The sequence below is a fragment of the Anas acuta genome, chromosome 6, assembly GCF_963932015.1.
Source record: "Anas acuta chromosome 6, bAnaAcu1.1, whole genome shotgun sequence".
In the NCBI taxonomy this organism is placed as follows: Eukaryota; Metazoa; Chordata; class Aves; order Anseriformes; family Anatidae; genus Anas; species Anas acuta.
This window is the reverse complement of record NC_088984.1, coordinates 8,497,816-8,513,945: the sequence shown is the minus strand read 5'-3', so window position 1 is coordinate 8,513,945 and position 16,130 is coordinate 8,497,816. Positions and strand designations below refer to the sequence as shown.

Genomic DNA, 16,130 nt, shown 5'->3' with positions numbered 1-16,130 from the left:
GAATACAAGAATTACACGGTTAGACATGAAAACGGTCTTTAATCCGTGCGCGTTTTGGCAGCCAAACACCGTGCTTCGAGGGCAGGGCGCTGGTGCCTCAGGGATGCTCGCGGCCCCTCCGCCTGGCGCGCCGGGCTGGGCGAGGCCGGGAGCTCCGTAGGGAGAGCCCTGTCCCCATCCCTATCCTTGTCCCTATCCCCGTTCCTGTCTCTATCCCTGTCCCCGTCCCTATCCCCAGCAGCAGCCGGCCCGGCCGTGCCCGGCCCTCCCCTGCCAGCAGGGCGCTGCGGAGGCTGCGCGAGGCGGGGACTGGCGCGGGAGGCAGAAGATGGCGGAGGCCGAGTGAGTCCAGGGGCGGCGGCGGCTCCCGGGCGGAGGGGGGCGGCCGGGCTGGCCTAAAGCCGGGCCGAGCCGAGCCGGGTCAGGCCGTGCGGAGCCTTGGGGCCTCGGGGCGGGGATGGCGCAGAGCCCCCGCCGCGGCCGGGGTGCCTGGGGCTCCGGCGCCGCGCAGGCAGCAGGGGCGGCCCCGCTGGTACCGGCTGCCAGCCCTGCCCTGCTGTGCCCTGCGGGCTGCGGCTCGGGCACCGCTCTCCAAGGGCTCGGTGCCGCCGGGCAGGGCTGAACCTGCCGCGGGGAGAGGCTCCCCCTGCCCCCGGAGGGTGCTGCCGGCGGGGCTGGGCCCGCTGCCCGCGGTCGCCACGGTGGCTTCGAGGTGGCCGCAGGCGGTGTCCCGGCGGTGGCAGTGCCCAGGCCGGCGGCTGCCGAGCCGCTGAGGTGCCCGGCTCCTGCCCGCCGAAGTGGGGAGGTCAGGGCTCGGCGTTGTGGGGTTCCCTGCCTGAGGTTTCCCTTCGTTTCGCCGTGGCGTTCAGCTCCTGCTTGGTCTTAATGAAATAAATCTTTCCTCTCTTGGCCCCTCTGTACACCAAATTGTTCACAAAACGTCTTCTGATGTGAGGAGTTTGGTGAAACTTGCACAGCAGAGCTCTTCGTTAGCTTGGGGAGCACTGGGGAGCAGTGGTGGGATGGGTCTTCTAATTAAAAGACAGTTAAGTGTTCTAAAAATGGCAGGAGTGATAATTTGCTTGTTAACTTTCTGTGTAAGGCCAGGCATCGCATGGTTGCCTTGCGAAACGTATCTGGTTCTCTCACATGGTACATTTGGTATGTTAAAAAGCTCGGGCCGAGGCCGTGTGCCACTGAAGAGGGAAAGTGAAGTTGTGACTGTGACAGTGCCAAGCCTGTAGCTTTCTGTATGTTTTTGCAGCTTTGAGTGCTTATTCCCAAGAGATGAAGGCATAGAAGTTGTGTTGTAGTTCGATGTGTGAACTATTCCATCTGAAGGGAAACCCTACATAAAAAATACAAGGCTTGAAAGGAGACAGGCTGTCTCAATCATCTGTGTGTACACCAGCTTCCCAGTCTAGTAAAAAGAGTTGATGTCTTTGGAAATACTAATTTCCATTTTCATTAAAGGAAGCAGCAGTAAATACCTTTGATATGCAGGTAGCGTATCTTGCCTGGGAACCTTAAACCCAGGCTGTCAGAGACACTGAAGAGTCCTGACGTTAGTTTTGGTCGGCTACCTTGCACTGTTCTGCCATTTCTCTGGCATGCCAGCAGCCAGTCAGCAGCCAGAATTTGGGAACTGTAATAAAATAAATGGGAACAGCATGTGTAGGGTGGGAAACCAGGACAGAAACCACTGCGTCATACTAATTTGAGATCTGGCATTACTTGCTATAAAGACATTCATTGACATATACCCACTGAAAGTGTCCTTGTGCTGGTAGGGCTGTTTGCCTCATAGTAAAAACATGGCTGGAGTCTGCAGTGCCTTGAATGACTTGCAGCTGCAGGGCTTGTCTAAAAGCAGCAAGCAATTCCCTGGCATGGAAAAGTCCTGTTATGTTTTGATAAGTCTTAATTGTTAAACATCATGTATTTGCCAAAGGGTGTATTCAGTGCGAAATCAGGTAAATATGGTTTTCATTTTCTGAAACTGGTTTATGCCAGAGTAAAATTGACTTTAATTTGATCATCAACATTTGTAGTTTTATGTTTGTTTTTTTTTTTTTTAAAAAAAAAGAGTAAGATCTGGTCGATTTTTACGTCAGTAGAACGTTTTACGTAGTGCCCAGTGGGACAGCTGATGCTTCTTAATTAAGTTGGAGATTATTCAAAGAATTACAAGAAGCAGAGTCTTGTTAGAGGGAGATATCAAGAGATGGTATAACATGGGGAAATAATAGCTGCAGGGAAATTATTAATAGATTTCCTCAAAGATTGGGAGCTGCATTGGTCTTGCTTAATATTTTAATTGATGAGCTTGATACACAAAGCAGAATTGTAGTAATGGTATTTGCTGATGACCCAAAGTTGGGCAATGTTTGCAGGGTCAAAGAGGACAAAGGTATCCTGCAGGAAGAACTGAATGGCATCGAGAGTCAGAGTGATGCATGTTGGATAAAATTTGGCATGCAAGGTTTGGAGCTGGTACTGAGAAACAGGAGTTTGCTAACAGGAGAGAAGAAAGATGTGAATGTAGTTACAGATCACAGGATGTGAGCAACTGCTTTATGGTGGTGGAAAAAAAAAGCAAATATGGAGTGCCCCAGAAGAACTCAGCTAAATAAGCACGCTACAGTAGGAACTTTGTTGTACAAGGAGTACAAGGAGAGCCAAATCTGGAAATTTGGTTTAACACCCCTCCCTTCCCCATTAGGTACAGTATTCTTGTGGAGTTGTTTTTTGTAGTTGAGACCTAGAGTTCCTGGTGCTGTTTAAGACCTCCCCTGTAGACTGTGAATGCTCCTATCATCGCCAGGTGGGCACAGTCTGCAGAGGAGATTCTCAAGTTGTGATTTATTTGTGATTCCCTGCTTTCTTTCCTGGAGGCTAAATGTAGTATCCAACTTCTACTGCCATGCCATCCAGAGGAGGAAAAAAAAATCTGGAGCACCTCCTTTTTGCTGGAGGGGAAGTGTTGCAGTGCCAGCGTTGATGCAGACATCTCAATGCTCGGTGTGAGTCAGGGTGCTGAGTAAGAAGCCAGGCACCGTGGTTGCTGTCTTTCCCCTCCGCCTCCCCAAGACGTGATCCTGATTACAAATATCGTTCAGAAGCAGCTGCATAGAAGAGATCCTGTGTTCTTGGGAGGGCTCTGCTGCCTTCTCAAACTGCCAGTGGGAAGTTAGGTGTGATAAGAACAATTTTTTTTATTTTAATCTTCTTTTGTTTTGCCTCTTGGAAATTTTTTTAGTGCTGGAGGATACCTCAGCATGGCATTGTGTCGCTGCTGGAGGTATCCATAGTGTCTTAGCTAGCCTGGATGCATTTCACTTGCTTTTTGGCATTTGGTCAGCAAAAGGGAAGGCAGGTGCCTCGGCGCTGCCCTTACGTCTTCAGAGAGCCTCCTCTGGATCTGCTGAACTTGAGCGGAAGGGGAAGGATGCACCCACTGTTTTGGCTCCCCTTCTGTCCCCGTGGCCATAAGTAAGAGTTTACAGAAGCTGCCACCAGCTGGCAGTTTCAAATTTAAAAACAATGTCAGGGCTTTTTCTTTTTCTTTTTTTTTTGAGTTCCAGGTGGCTAAGCTGCCGATCAAAACTGTTGTTATACACGAATGTGGCACCGAATCCGTGTATAACAAGACTCTTGACTGACAGTTTTGTTTTTTAAAAAAGAGTGATTGGGATGGGAACTCTGCCATTCACGTAGTGCCTGCAGAGTTATTCATGTAGGAAGCCATCCAGGGCACGGGCAGGTGGAGCTCCTTTTTCCCTTTGCTCTCAGATTCTTTTCTGCCTGTCTACAATTATAGTTTGTAATAATGGATGGTAGCTTTGACAAAATGTTCCTTTGGTAAACATTTTCTCTGTACCGGGGTTACTTTTCTGGTTCAGCAAGTTATTTGCTCTTTATCTGGGATTACGCAAATTGGTGCACTCTGGGATTGCTGAAATTTCGTCTCCATCCTGAAAAATATTCCTCAGATTTCACTTTCCAGTTGAGAAATGTTTTCTGGCTTCTCTTCAAGAAGAAAGATCTGTGAACCCCTGTGGCTATCTTGAAACCAAGGGCTGTCTTATTTCTGAATTACATAATCTCCAGTTGTTTAAAGGAGGGAATTAAGACAAAATTTACTGTTACTCTGAAGCAAGCCTTTCTTCCATCTGATATCAGTTTTATTTTTCTCATTTTTGTGGTTTTGCATTCCTAGCTGTCTATCCCACATTTTCTTCCTTGTTTCCTAGTAGATAAAGCTATTTGTAAAACCTGTTTTCTTTGTAAGGCACTTTTGCAGCTGTGGTTGGTTCCGCTCTCAAAAGACAAATTGCCTCTTCAAAAAATTCAGAAAAAAATATAAAACTCAATTTCTGATTTATTTAGGAGAACTATGTATAATGTTTTTTACATCTGAATTTTTCACCGTGGTTTTATTATTTTTCAGGGTTTGGCTATCTCCTAATTGAGGAGAGTCAAAATACTGCCTACAAGTGAATCCTCCTCAGCCAGCCTGTCGGATGCCTCTGAGAGCATAAGAAGTCATGGCGGAAAATGACGCAATGCCAACCTTACCAAAAAAGTGTGGTCCATACATTTCATCTGTAACCAGTCGTGGCATGAATTTGGTAATTCGTGGTATAGTGCTGTTTTTTATTGGCGTATTTCTTGCATTAGTATTAAACTTGCTTCAGATCCAGAGAAACGTTACTCTCTTCCCCCCTGATGTGATCACAAGCATCTTCTCCTCAGCTTGGTGGGTGCCACCTTGCTGTGGCACAGCGTCAGGTAAGTTCAGTTATGTATTTATGCCTGGCATGGAGATAAAAGATTGGATAGGTAGTTATAGTTGCAAAAAGCTTCGTTTGAAAGGTGTGGAAAATATAAATTTCTCTTCAATCACATTGCCTTTTCTAAGCTATTGCTATCCAGATCTCACTGGGTATTCACAAATAGTGTGCGTGTGTCCAAAAAATATTGTCCTGCTAACTCATTACACTGTAATATTGTTAGCAGAGTATAACCTTTGCTTTTTCTTCTGGGAAGGTGGTGCCACTTGTAACTTGGGGGCTGGTTACAGGAATATGCTCTACAGGCAGCCTATAGAAACAGCCTGGAAGCATCAGATTTCTGCACGCTGCAGCTTGTTTTTGAGCACAGTGAACCATCCCCTGTAATGCTCCGTTTTGTGGTCCAGCTTTCCATTTGTTCCTCAGTCCAGTTTGAGGTATCGCTTTAGCTGTGTAAAGTTCAGAAACCTGACTGTGTCTCAGGGAGTGAAGGCCAGATACGCAGTTTGCAGTTGCAGAAGCCCGTTACAGAACAGAGCACCTCATTTAGATTCATATATCAAGTCGGATGATGTGAACATGCTTCGTTTCTCCCATAACCATGTAGGGAGTTGAAGCTTTTTTGTGTGATCTGGGAACTAGTTTAAGTGAGTTGTCTACTGTATGTAGTAAGAAATATCCCTTTTTCCATTTCTTTCATCTTCAAGTATCAAGTACAAGTCTGATGGAGTTAGGCTTTCTACTTGGCTTTGAAGATTGTTGATCATGTGGGTCGATTTTACACTTCACTAAGGGAATATCCTTAGCAGCGAGGTCTGGAGGAATTCTGATTTAATGAACCTGCACAGTAAATGCAGCATCTTCTCAGAGATAGTTTTAATAAGATTGAGAAGCTCACTTTTCTGGGTATTAATCATAGCATCGTAGAATGCTTCGGTTTCAAAGGGAGCTTAAAAATCATCAACCCCCAGCCATGGGCATGGAGATGAGGAGAATCAATGAATGAGTTTTTGAGTTGATACTGTTGTGCTGATGATAATATTTAAGCCTCTCTTTTTTCTTCTTCTTTTTTTTTTTTTTTTTTCCTGCTCATCGAAATGCTTTCCTTGTGATAGCTTGTTGAAATAGCTCTCTGAATCCGTCAATTTCGTTCTACTGCGGAAATGCATTTGGCATATTATGGCCAAAGTTACATACCTACTTTATCTGCTGGTTGTCTTACTCCTCTTTCTCTTGTCTTGCTGTGATCATGGATTATTTTTTTGGACTGTATTCTGGATTTTTCTTTTAAACTTTAAATTGGTTGTCTAGACAAACACATCTGGTAAAGAAATGGTCTTCTATGTATGGAGAAGTTTGGTTTGAACACTGTTATAGTTTTGACAGAGTTCAGTTAGTCAACAGTTTTTCAATGGCTTTCTGTATAGGAATGATTTAGTGTGTTGTGGTTCTTAGCATGTGGATGTAGCTGTCTGTAATTATTACCTGGAAAATGCACGTCCCATGTCTGTGAGGCTTACAATGTGAGAAGGGTGACACGGTTGAAAAGAGACAGAAGGACCAATAGTACACTTTGTGTTCTGTTAAAACCATGTTCACGCTATTGTAGCAGTACTACTTTCTATTTCTCATTCAGGGTTTCTCTGGGGGTTAAAACCGACAGAATCCCATCTTGCAGCAGCAACATGTAAAGTTCACCGTAAAGTTTGAACTGTGAACTGTTTTCATCAGGTTGTACCCTAGGCACTCTTGGTTTGTTTGAGAACACCATCTGCAGCTGTGTACAGGGAAGTCAAAAGGCTTCTCATGTGTCGGTGGTTTTGATGGAAGGACTGGATATTGTTTGTAAAACACAGTCATCTGTTAGATATTTGCACTACTTGCTTTTAAACCACCTGATTTAGAGATATTACTTAATTGGCTTTTCCCAGAGTGACACCTGCTAAAGTTCTAGTTCTTTCCCTTTTATTATCAGTCTTTTCCATTTACCTTCCTTATCCCCTCTGCTAGCATACAGACAGGCAATCTCTATGGTACATGCTGATAACTCACCCATTTTCTTACCATTTGTACTTGGACAGCCTTCCTAGAAGTGACACGAACATTTCTTTGCAGTATGGTTTATTATTATGAACAGAATAAAGGTGTTTTGCATATTTATAACCGGTGGTAATCGAGGTTGCTTTCAGAGAAGTCCTTTCATCCATCCCTGTTATTAGTCATCAGTTTGGCCCAATGCCTTTGGCAAGAAAATTGCTCATGGAAGATTTTTTTTCCTCTCTAGCCTTACTGGTGATTTATTTTCCTGAATCATGGAGATCAGGTTCCTCTCTGTCTGAATAAAGAGCATTTGCCATAACATACCTCCAGCAGCATGCCAAACTGAGGGTGCTACAGTCCACGCCAATTATTCAGCCTCTGCCTCCCTCCTGCAGCACCAGTTTAACTTTAAGCAGCAGTGTTAATCCTCAGCTGTGTTGGTAACAGTCTTTTTCACTGCAACTGCAGTACAGAATAAATTTATGAAGAAGTGTTCAAAGAGCATAGCAGTTCCCTGGGGTTGAAAGTCCTGTTTGCTTTTAGTATTCAACAGCTACTGCAGATTCTTGGCTTTCCTTCTTCTGTGTGAGCCTTTATAGTAGCACTGAAGAAAATAAAAACATTATCCAAACAGAGACTGCTTGTAACAACAACAAGAGAAGACAGAAAATACTGACATTAAAGAGGATGGTTTGCCCTTACTGTGGTGTGTTTGTTTTGCTGTTATTGTAACGTGCATCTTTGATACGTGTGATTTTCAGAAGTGCCAGCCTGCAAGCTATTATTGTTCTTCTAGAACTATGCTGTAAGATTGCAGATTCTGGTAGGGTGCAGAGTGCTTTGAGCCTCAGCCCTTAGTTCAAATCAGCTCAGTTTTACTACTGTTACGTCACTGCTGCTGTGGTTGACAATGCTGCTGAACTTTGTTAACTAATGGGCTATATGGGTTATAACAATAATAATGGATTAATAAAGGGCTTTGTTGAATAATTAAATTATTTGAAATTCTGTTTTGTTGCAGTGTGTGTTTTGTACCATGTATGCTTAAAATGTTTGTTTTAGTTACAATAATTGTCTGGGTAATCTTTGTTTTAGTTAAATATTGCCAGTACTTTAACTCTTGGGCCTTATTTCTTTCATGTTTCCACAGCTGTGATTGGGTTATTGTACCCATGCATGGACAGACATCTGGGAGAGCCACATAAATTTAAGAGAGAATGGTCCAGTGTAATGCGATGTGTAGCAGTCTTTGTGGGAATAAATCATGCCAGCGCTGTATCCTATATTCTAATGAAATTGGCGATAACAAATAGGTTTCCAGTAAAACAAAGCTTACATAGTCATGGTGAATTGTTGTTAAAATATAACATGCAGCACGTTTGCAAGGGAAACGCAGAATATGTCTTACTGTTAAACTGTGATAGCGTTATTGGAGGTGGTAAGTCTCGCATTTTTTGGTTCTGAAAAAGCTTTTCTTAGAAATGCCTCAATATTGGGCTTCGTCTTTTGGTCTTTATTATCTCTGAAAGTGTGCGGAAGTCATAGAACCGTAGAACAGCTCGGGTTGGAAGGGACCGTAAAGATCATCTAGTTCCAACCCCCCATATACGCACCTCCACAGATTTGGCACCCGCAGCTTCTCTGGGCAGCCTGCTCCAGTGCCTCACCACCCTCTGAGTGAATAATTTCCTCCTAACATCTAATCTAAATCTCCCCTCTTTCAGTTTAAAACTGTTCCGCCTTGTCCTGTCTTTATCTGACTGAGCAAAGAGTCGCTCTCTGTTTTTTTTGTAAGCCCCTTTTAAGTACTGAACGGCTGCAATGAGGTCTTCCTGGAGTCCTCTCTTCTCCAGGCTGAAAATCCCCAGCTCTTTCAGCCTTTTTTCATAGGAGAGGTGTTCCAGCCCTCTGATCAACTTTGTGGACCTCCTGTGGACCCTCTCTAACAGAGTCTCTACATCTTTCTCGTGCTGGGGGCCCCAGAGCTGGATGCAGGACTCCAGGTGGGGCCTCACAAGGGCAGAGCAGAGGAGGACATTCCCCTCTCTCCCTGCTGGTCGCTCCTCTGTTGATGCAGCCCAGGAAGCAAGAAGTACTTACAGGGTATGTGTGAAGCACATGCACTTTGCAGAGAATGTTACCATTCCTGTGGCCATTCACTAAGAGCAATTAGAAGTTGCTCCGTGTGTTTCACTACATTATCTTCTTCCTATTTGTGTAGCTGTTCATGTGCAACCTTGCAGAAGTGTGCTGGAAACTGGTATTCCTCCCCTTTGAAGCACCTGGTAGTACTGGGGGCTTGCTGGATCACAACAGGGTGTTTGTCATGTGGATTGGTGCGCCTTACTGGCAGCATGGTCCCAGTGGTTTTGTGTAGTCATATCTAGTGCCTCCTCTGCTAGGTAAAACCTGTGTCTGTCTGTAAAAATGGGGTTCTTATAAATGGATCAGAAAGAAAACTTATAATCTCTGGAACTCTCAATTCTGTCAGCTCCAGCACCAGAAATCTGGGGGGTGGGAGCGCTAAGAAGTTTCTGATTGTGTGCTACTGAATCTCCTCATTTCTAGGAGAAGAGCACAAGTTAAGTGAGAAATGTAAGGGCTGGCTGAATTCTTACTGAGGTGACTTGGCCCTTTAAATGGCTTTTATTTTATGGTTTTTGTTCCTGCAAGCCATCCTATGCAGTATGTCCAGATGAGCTGGAGTTGCTGAAGTTGAGTCACTCTTGCTGTCCCAGGCAAACCTTGCTTTTTTGTCAAAGATTTGTTACAAAAAGGAATCCAAGGTTGGTTCCCACCAGCCTTGGACTATACCTGATCTGTAAGCACGTACAACTTCACTTCTTTTAAGAATGGAAGAGAGTTGACAGCTTCTCTCTGCATGGGTCAGATTATTTGCAGCAAACCATCTTGCAGTTTTCTAACAGCTGTTACACATATTCCAGAATATCATTAATGTACTGTCTGCGTTTCTTCCTTGACAGCTCTCCAGACAGCTTTCTTTTCAGTTTATTACTCGTTCTGCACATTGCCATATTTGGTGTGGGTTTTGTTCATTTGACATTTTTTTCTGATGCTATTGATTTTTATCCTGTAATTAATTAATTAATTTGCTAGTTGAACTTTTCTAATTTCCTGTAGGTCTCTCTCCAGGCCTGTGTGAGAAAATAGGACAGTGGTTTTACATTGTTATCCAGTAAATTTTCTTTAAGGCTTATGAAACTTGACAGCCTCCTTTTTAATAATCTGTTTTGGAAAGGGCTAGTGAGGATGAGTTTGTATTTCCAAAACGTTTTGAAGAAGGTGAGGTACTGCAAAGGTATCTCAAGCAACTCACAATTTCATTGCAGGTTTAATAAAAACTGAATTTCAGTGTTGAATACTTTCGCATTATTATTATTTATGTTTTGTTCTATAGAAAGCGTTATTTTTTAATGTTTTGCTGAATGTAAACTAGCGTGTAAATTAAACATAATTGCAATTGAAGTAAGAGTGAGAAATAACTTTTTTCTTTATACCTGATAGCTATATGGTAGCTGATACAGTTAGTGCTGTATTTTTTATTGTGAGACAAAATATCTGTTGTGCCAAAATATGATAAAAGGAATTAAGAGAACTGCTTTACATTTGTATTTGATATTTCCAAGCTTCTCCTTAACAATTAACCCAGAAAGTGGATTTTGCCAACAATATCCAGTTGTCTCTAACATTAGCAGCACTGTCAGTTGGACTGTGGTGGACATTTGATAGATCACGAAGTGGCTTTGGTCTTGGAGTAGGAATTGCTTTCTTGGCCACATTGGTGTCACAGTTTCTGGTCTACAATGGAGTTTATCAGTAAGTATTTAAATTCTTTAAGGATAAATTATAGTATCCTGAAGCTATACAATAAAATCAGGATAACTGAAGGGGCAGAATTTGTCACAACTTCCAAAGCTGCCAGCACTTAATTTGGAGTGTAAAATAAATTTGTGAAAGCTTTGTGTGTGTAGGTAGGTTTTTTAGTTGGGAGTTATTTCAATAAAATTGCTGCCATTACCAACCAAGCATATTTTTTTTTTTTAGTTTAACGAATGGGTTTATAATTTGTTATTTGTTATATTTTTATTTTGTTATATTTAATATGTATTGTATGTAATATGTAATATATATATGTAATATGTAATATGTAATTTTGTTATATTTAATATGTATATTTTTGTTATATATTTGTTATTTGCTGTAAGCAATTAAGTTTCTATAATAGTAACTTTTTGAGTTGAAGTGTCCTGTTATTTAAATCTGTGGATTTGTCTCCTGTGATTGGAGGTCTCTATGTATTGCACAAGATTGAGCTAAAAAAATGTATTTTTTGCAGATACACATCTCCAGATTTTCTTTATGTTCGTTCCTGGTTGCCATGTATATTTTTTGCTGGTGGAATAACTATGGGCAACATCGGCAGGCAGCTGGCAATGGTAAGTTTGGAGGGGAGGATTGACTGCCTTCTAGTGGTAGATATAATCCACATGTCATTGTTTTCTTCAGAGATGCCAATCGGTTATTTGAATTGAGGTGGAGGAGTAAGGTAGTAACTGGTAATCTTTGGTTTTTGATCTAGTTAGCGAGCCATTAACACTGTTAGTCAGCCCATGGTTTTGCTCTGTACCCTCAGTTGCATTCTTTTAGTCATCTCAAGACTAGGAGTTAAATAAGAACACCAGGTACGGGGAGAAGTCAAGCCATCCCCTAAGTCTGCTGCTCACAGAGGCAGAAATTGCAGCCAACAGCATGTGCACAGAACCTAGGGAGACCAAACTTACCTGGGTGAAGCGTAAAATGAGCTATCTTACCACTCATTTTGTAGAAAATTCTCCTTCATAGTCTTTTTCATTATTTATGTAAATGACTATTGTTGTTTTTGTCAACTTGTGTTTTTCAGTATGAATGCAAAGTCATCGCAGAGAAGTCTCACGAGGACTGAGGAGAAACAATATGCACCTTTTACATAGGAAAATATTTGACAAATGACTGTCGGAGGAGCATAAGGAACACTTGACTATGAAATTGCCAAAATGCAATTTTTTTCCCTTCAGTGGTATACTTTACTGCAATCTGTGATTGCTGCTTCTATAGAAACCTTGATGTCTCTTTTTTGATTACTGTGAAGTTACAATAGTATGCAATACATTTGACAATATTGGTTCAAATATAGGATTCTCTTTTTCCAAATCTAAACCAAGTTTACCATAAATTACTGTCTGTCCGTAATGTTGCAGTGCCAAACTGAACCTTTTGCACTACATTTCTGTAGCTGAAACTTCTGCTTCACTTTATCTTGAAAGTTTTGAGGAATTTGTTCTTAATAGCGCAATGAAAGAGAAGGGATTCAAAGTTAGGAATGAAGATCTCTTTACATGATGATAGCTAGTGATACCTTTAAAAAATTCATGGATTACAGGTGAGCCTTGATGCAATAAGTAACTGATTTCTGCCTATTAACATGCTGTATCATTCTTCATCACAGGAAACTTGATATTTGTCTGTGATCCGTGCCCAGTTTCCCATATTCAGAATGTAAAAATGGAAACTGAGGAAAATGAAAACTGAGGCTTCACTATTTTTCCCCCTTGTACAACCAATATACATGCTTAGATATGGATTTATGTGGATGATCATAAGATGTGGACAAATTCTGAAACTGCTTGTATTGAGTACCAGGATACAATTCGGGTCATTCTTGTACAATTTCTTAAGCTGACTTGTGTTGATCCCTTTTAAAAAGGTGTGTTTGTTTTTTTTTTTTTTTTTTTAATGAAATTTAATTCTGCTGAACTAAATCAGCCACTACCATTTAGTGTCAGAAAGACCTCCATTACCAACATTACTCGTGATTGTTCTTGTCTTTTCCCTGTTGTATTTGCAGGGATTGGCAGGAGAAGGCAAGGCTGTATTTTAGGTACTGATGTAGCCCTTATTTCTGTGACCTTGGTCCAGGCACTCATAAATGCATTTGTTCTCATCACAACTTTCTGAAGTAGAGAAGTCCTGTTATCCTTGTTTTACAGGTGCCGCTGCACAGAAGGTCTGATAGGACAGAGCTGAAATAGGCCATATATGAATTTGTTCCCTTCTTAAGAAGAATTTTAGTGTGACCCGTGTTCATGAGCATACATGGAATCCCCTTATGTTGGCCTTGCGGCTCCCTTTTAAGAGCATGAGACAAAAGAAACTGTGCAAGAAGGCAGAAAGCAGACTTGAAGAGGACTCAGCCAGCCGGCACCAGCAGTGAATTTGGTGTGGAATGGCTCTACTTTTTCCTCTTTCCATTTCTGTGCTGTTGTTGTTTTAATTGTTGTATTCTTTTTGTTTGTTTGTCTTGAAGTACTTTTTAAATCTTCCATGAAAGGTTTATAAGAAATGTTACAGTCACCTAAGGAGACTGGAGTTGGTCCAAAGAACAAATAGATGTTTAGACGAGTTTTTATTAATAAATGTGCATATGCGTTGTACATGAAGCTTGAAATAGGCAACTCTTTTTCAGTCTTATATACCTATATTTAAGTCTGAAAAGTATGCAATGGAGTGCTTCCAAAAATGATGGTCACAAGAAGGAAAATTTCTTGAATGGGAAAGTGTAGAAACAATAAATAAGCGAGTGATGTGTAAAGAGCTTGGTTCTGCAGCTCCACAATTTCATTAGCTTATAACAGTTCTATGGCAATTCAGCACCTAAAGCACACTTTCATTTGGTAATGTTTCAAGCAAGCATTTGCAGATATTCTTTACCATGTTCTTCTAAACTGAGGTAGACCGTGTTTAAGTAAATCCCTGACTAGAGATTTCTTTTAATCAAATCATGTGGCAATATAAAGCTTTAAATTATTAATGTCAGGAGACCATTTGGGCATGAACTGAGGGTGAGTTTCCTTAGGCAGCCTGTGGCATCCCACGAAAGAAACTGTTGTGCTTTCTGTACAGTATTTGGCCTGATCTGCCTTCTTTACTTCAACAAATGGTTTTAGCCTGGTGAGCGGAATGAGGAGTCCCTCTTGAATTATCAAGGCATGAATGGCATAAAAATTCAGATGTTGGTGTTTCTTATCCTAACTGTAGGAAATAACATGGTACCTCAGTAGCCAGTGTGCTGACTGTGCTGACTTGGCAAACAATTTACTTTCATTGTGACCAGTAAGTGTGTACAACTCAAGATGAATAGTTTTAATTATTCACTTGGTGGTGGAACTGCTTTTACCTGCCAGTCTAAATATTTACACAGAAGCAGCCTTGTGTATGTGAAAATGTGTGCAGTATGTGAGAAGTGGTTATTGTGCGTTTGTGGCACCCACTTTACAACAGTTTGCACTCAGATTCATCTAAACCTGATTAGACTGCGCTGTCAACTAACTTCTTTTAAATTTCTTTTTGGAAATTTTGAGCACGTCTTGCAAAGGCAGCAATCATCCAAAATAAATTTGGGTGGAGTCCTTTATTACATGTGTTTTACTTTTTTATTCTTATTTGACTGAAGTTGTTACAAGAATGAGATCTTGGATGTCTCATTTTTTTCAAACTGTGTTGTAATTTTGTGGCTGATGTGTTCAAACCCTGACAAAGGTTCACAAGAATGCTGACACGGCCTTAACTGTAGTGGTGTGAACATGCTGCTACTGTATAGCATGTAATTATACCATTAGACTGTCTTAAAAATGTTGTTCAATAGAGAATGAATAAGGTATATTTTAGATACAACTTTATAAGCACTATAACCTCTTCACTAATTAAGCATTGTAAGCTCTATGCTGTTTAAACTGGCAAATTGCTGTTGAAAGCAAAATGTTCATTAAATACAATTGCAACCTTGTTTGAAAGGTTTCTTTTTCTCTTTTTTTTTTTTTTAAATAATATATATATATTTTTAAATACATTAAATTGTCTTATATTAGCAGTCATATAATAATAATGAGCTGGCATATTGGTTACACAAAACACCTTTCTGGAAGTTTTTAAAAAAAAAAAAGGCACGTTCAAATCAGAAGTGACTTTATCACAGTTAGCATGCTGAGCTGCCTCTGAAAATTTTGGAAATTTGCCCTTTTGAATCTGTAGTGGAAGTATTTGAACCAGGGGAAAATACACTTGGTAACTTCAGTATAAGTATAGAGATTTTAGATTTAAATAGTCCTTGAGAATATGAAAAACAAAAACAAAACAAAAAAACAGTGATGACAGGAGATCCCATAATGAAATACTTGTATCCGGAGCAGAACATTAATAAATGTGAGCTAAATGCTAGATATTCACTGATTGTATTCACAGCACCCCTCCCTGTCTCAAAACAGACGTGACAAGTAAAGGTTTAAAAATGTGTGATGAAAAAAACTCAGGGCAGATCTGATGGAAGGGTGGGGAGGGAGGTTCATCAGTATTTGAGGAGTACATCCCACAGCCGTCTTGGAGCAGGACTGGACTACAACTGGAAGCTGCAGAGAGCACAGAGGCAAATGGAAAAGCCCCAGGTTTGTGTTGGACGAGGCAAGCAGTGATCCAAAACCCTAAATTTGTTGTGAAAAGGCAGAATCATGGGTGTTGCCAAGTGTCTGACCAAACTGCAATGAAAGATAACTATAATTTTACAGTCAGAGCACTACGTTCATTCAGAAGCATGTTGGCAAAGCTGCTTTGCTGGTGTGTTTACCTCTCCCTGCCCCTGTGAGAGCACTGCCAATGGGAATGGCAAATGTAGGTCCTCCCTGCCTGCCTTCAGCCAGTGGTTGTGAATGGGAACTTGCCCGTTTCAGAGAATATTCCAGCTGCCCGGCTGCCAGGCCCTCTAGAAAGGCATCTTGTGCCTCCTTTTATAACGGGGCTGATGCACGTAGCTAGAAGGAGAGAGAGTAAACCAAGTTTTCCTCCGTAGCTCCTGTACTTCCCTCCTGCCATCTGGCTGGGATCTGCTGCGGGGACCTGTGAGCATGCCAGCCTTTTCATCTCTCCCGGCCTGTAAGGAAGGGATGTAATTTTACCAATGGCACCACTCTGGACATTTTGCGTATATTTTTTTTTTACATTTCGGAGCAGTGTTACCAGTAAATCCTAATGGTGGTGTTAAAGGATGAACGCAACCTATGGAATTGAGGTTAAATGTGAAAAACAATGCTTATAAAAGTACAGGCACAGCTGGCGGAGGGAACGTGCGTCTCGCAGGGGGAATAGCTATCTAATGCTGTTAGTTTTGATGCCAGTACTAAACGCAAAGCATAAGTAATTTTGTGGCTTAATGTTCAGTACTAAGCAGTAAATGAAAGGTCAGTCCAA

General features: G+C 41.6%; 1 protein-coding gene across 2 annotated transcripts; it reads left to right on the top strand.

The window, feature by feature from the left end:
• Positions 1–174: 174 nt before the first annotated feature.
• Positions 175–14,676, top strand: INSIG2 (insulin induced gene 2). Of its 2 annotated transcripts, XM_068687286.1 has the most exons (6): positions 175–342; positions 4,451–4,791; positions 7,984–8,108; positions 10,504–10,670; positions 11,191–11,290; positions 11,755–14,676. In XM_068687286.1, the coding sequence occupies exons 2-6, from the start codon at positions 4,548–4,550 to the stop codon at positions 11,794–11,796; spliced, it is 678 nt and encodes a 225-aa protein (XP_068543387.1). In that variant the 5' UTR covers positions 175–342; positions 4,451–4,547; the 3' UTR covers positions 11,797–14,676. The 2 variants fall into 2 exon arrangements, with proteins under 2 accessions (XP_068543387.1, XP_068543388.1); XM_068687287.1 differs by lacking the exon at positions 175–342 and having other exon boundaries at positions 4,475–4,631.
• Positions 14,677–16,130: the final 1,454 nt, after the last annotated feature.

Bases quoted from the DNA above. Each gene is read 5' to 3' on its own strand.
- INSIG2 (XM_068687286.1), top strand. From the start codon at position 4,548: ATGGCGGAAAATGACGCAATGCCAACCTTACCAAAAAAGTGTGGTCCA. The intron at 4,792-7,983 runs GTAAGTTCAGTT...ATGTTTCCACAG, and splicing joins TTGCTGTGGCACAGCGTCAG to CTGTGATTGGGTTATTGTAC. The intron at 8,109-10,503 runs GTATCCTATATT...CAATTAACCCAG, and splicing joins GAATAAATCATGCCAGCGCT to AAAGTGGATTTTGCCAACAA.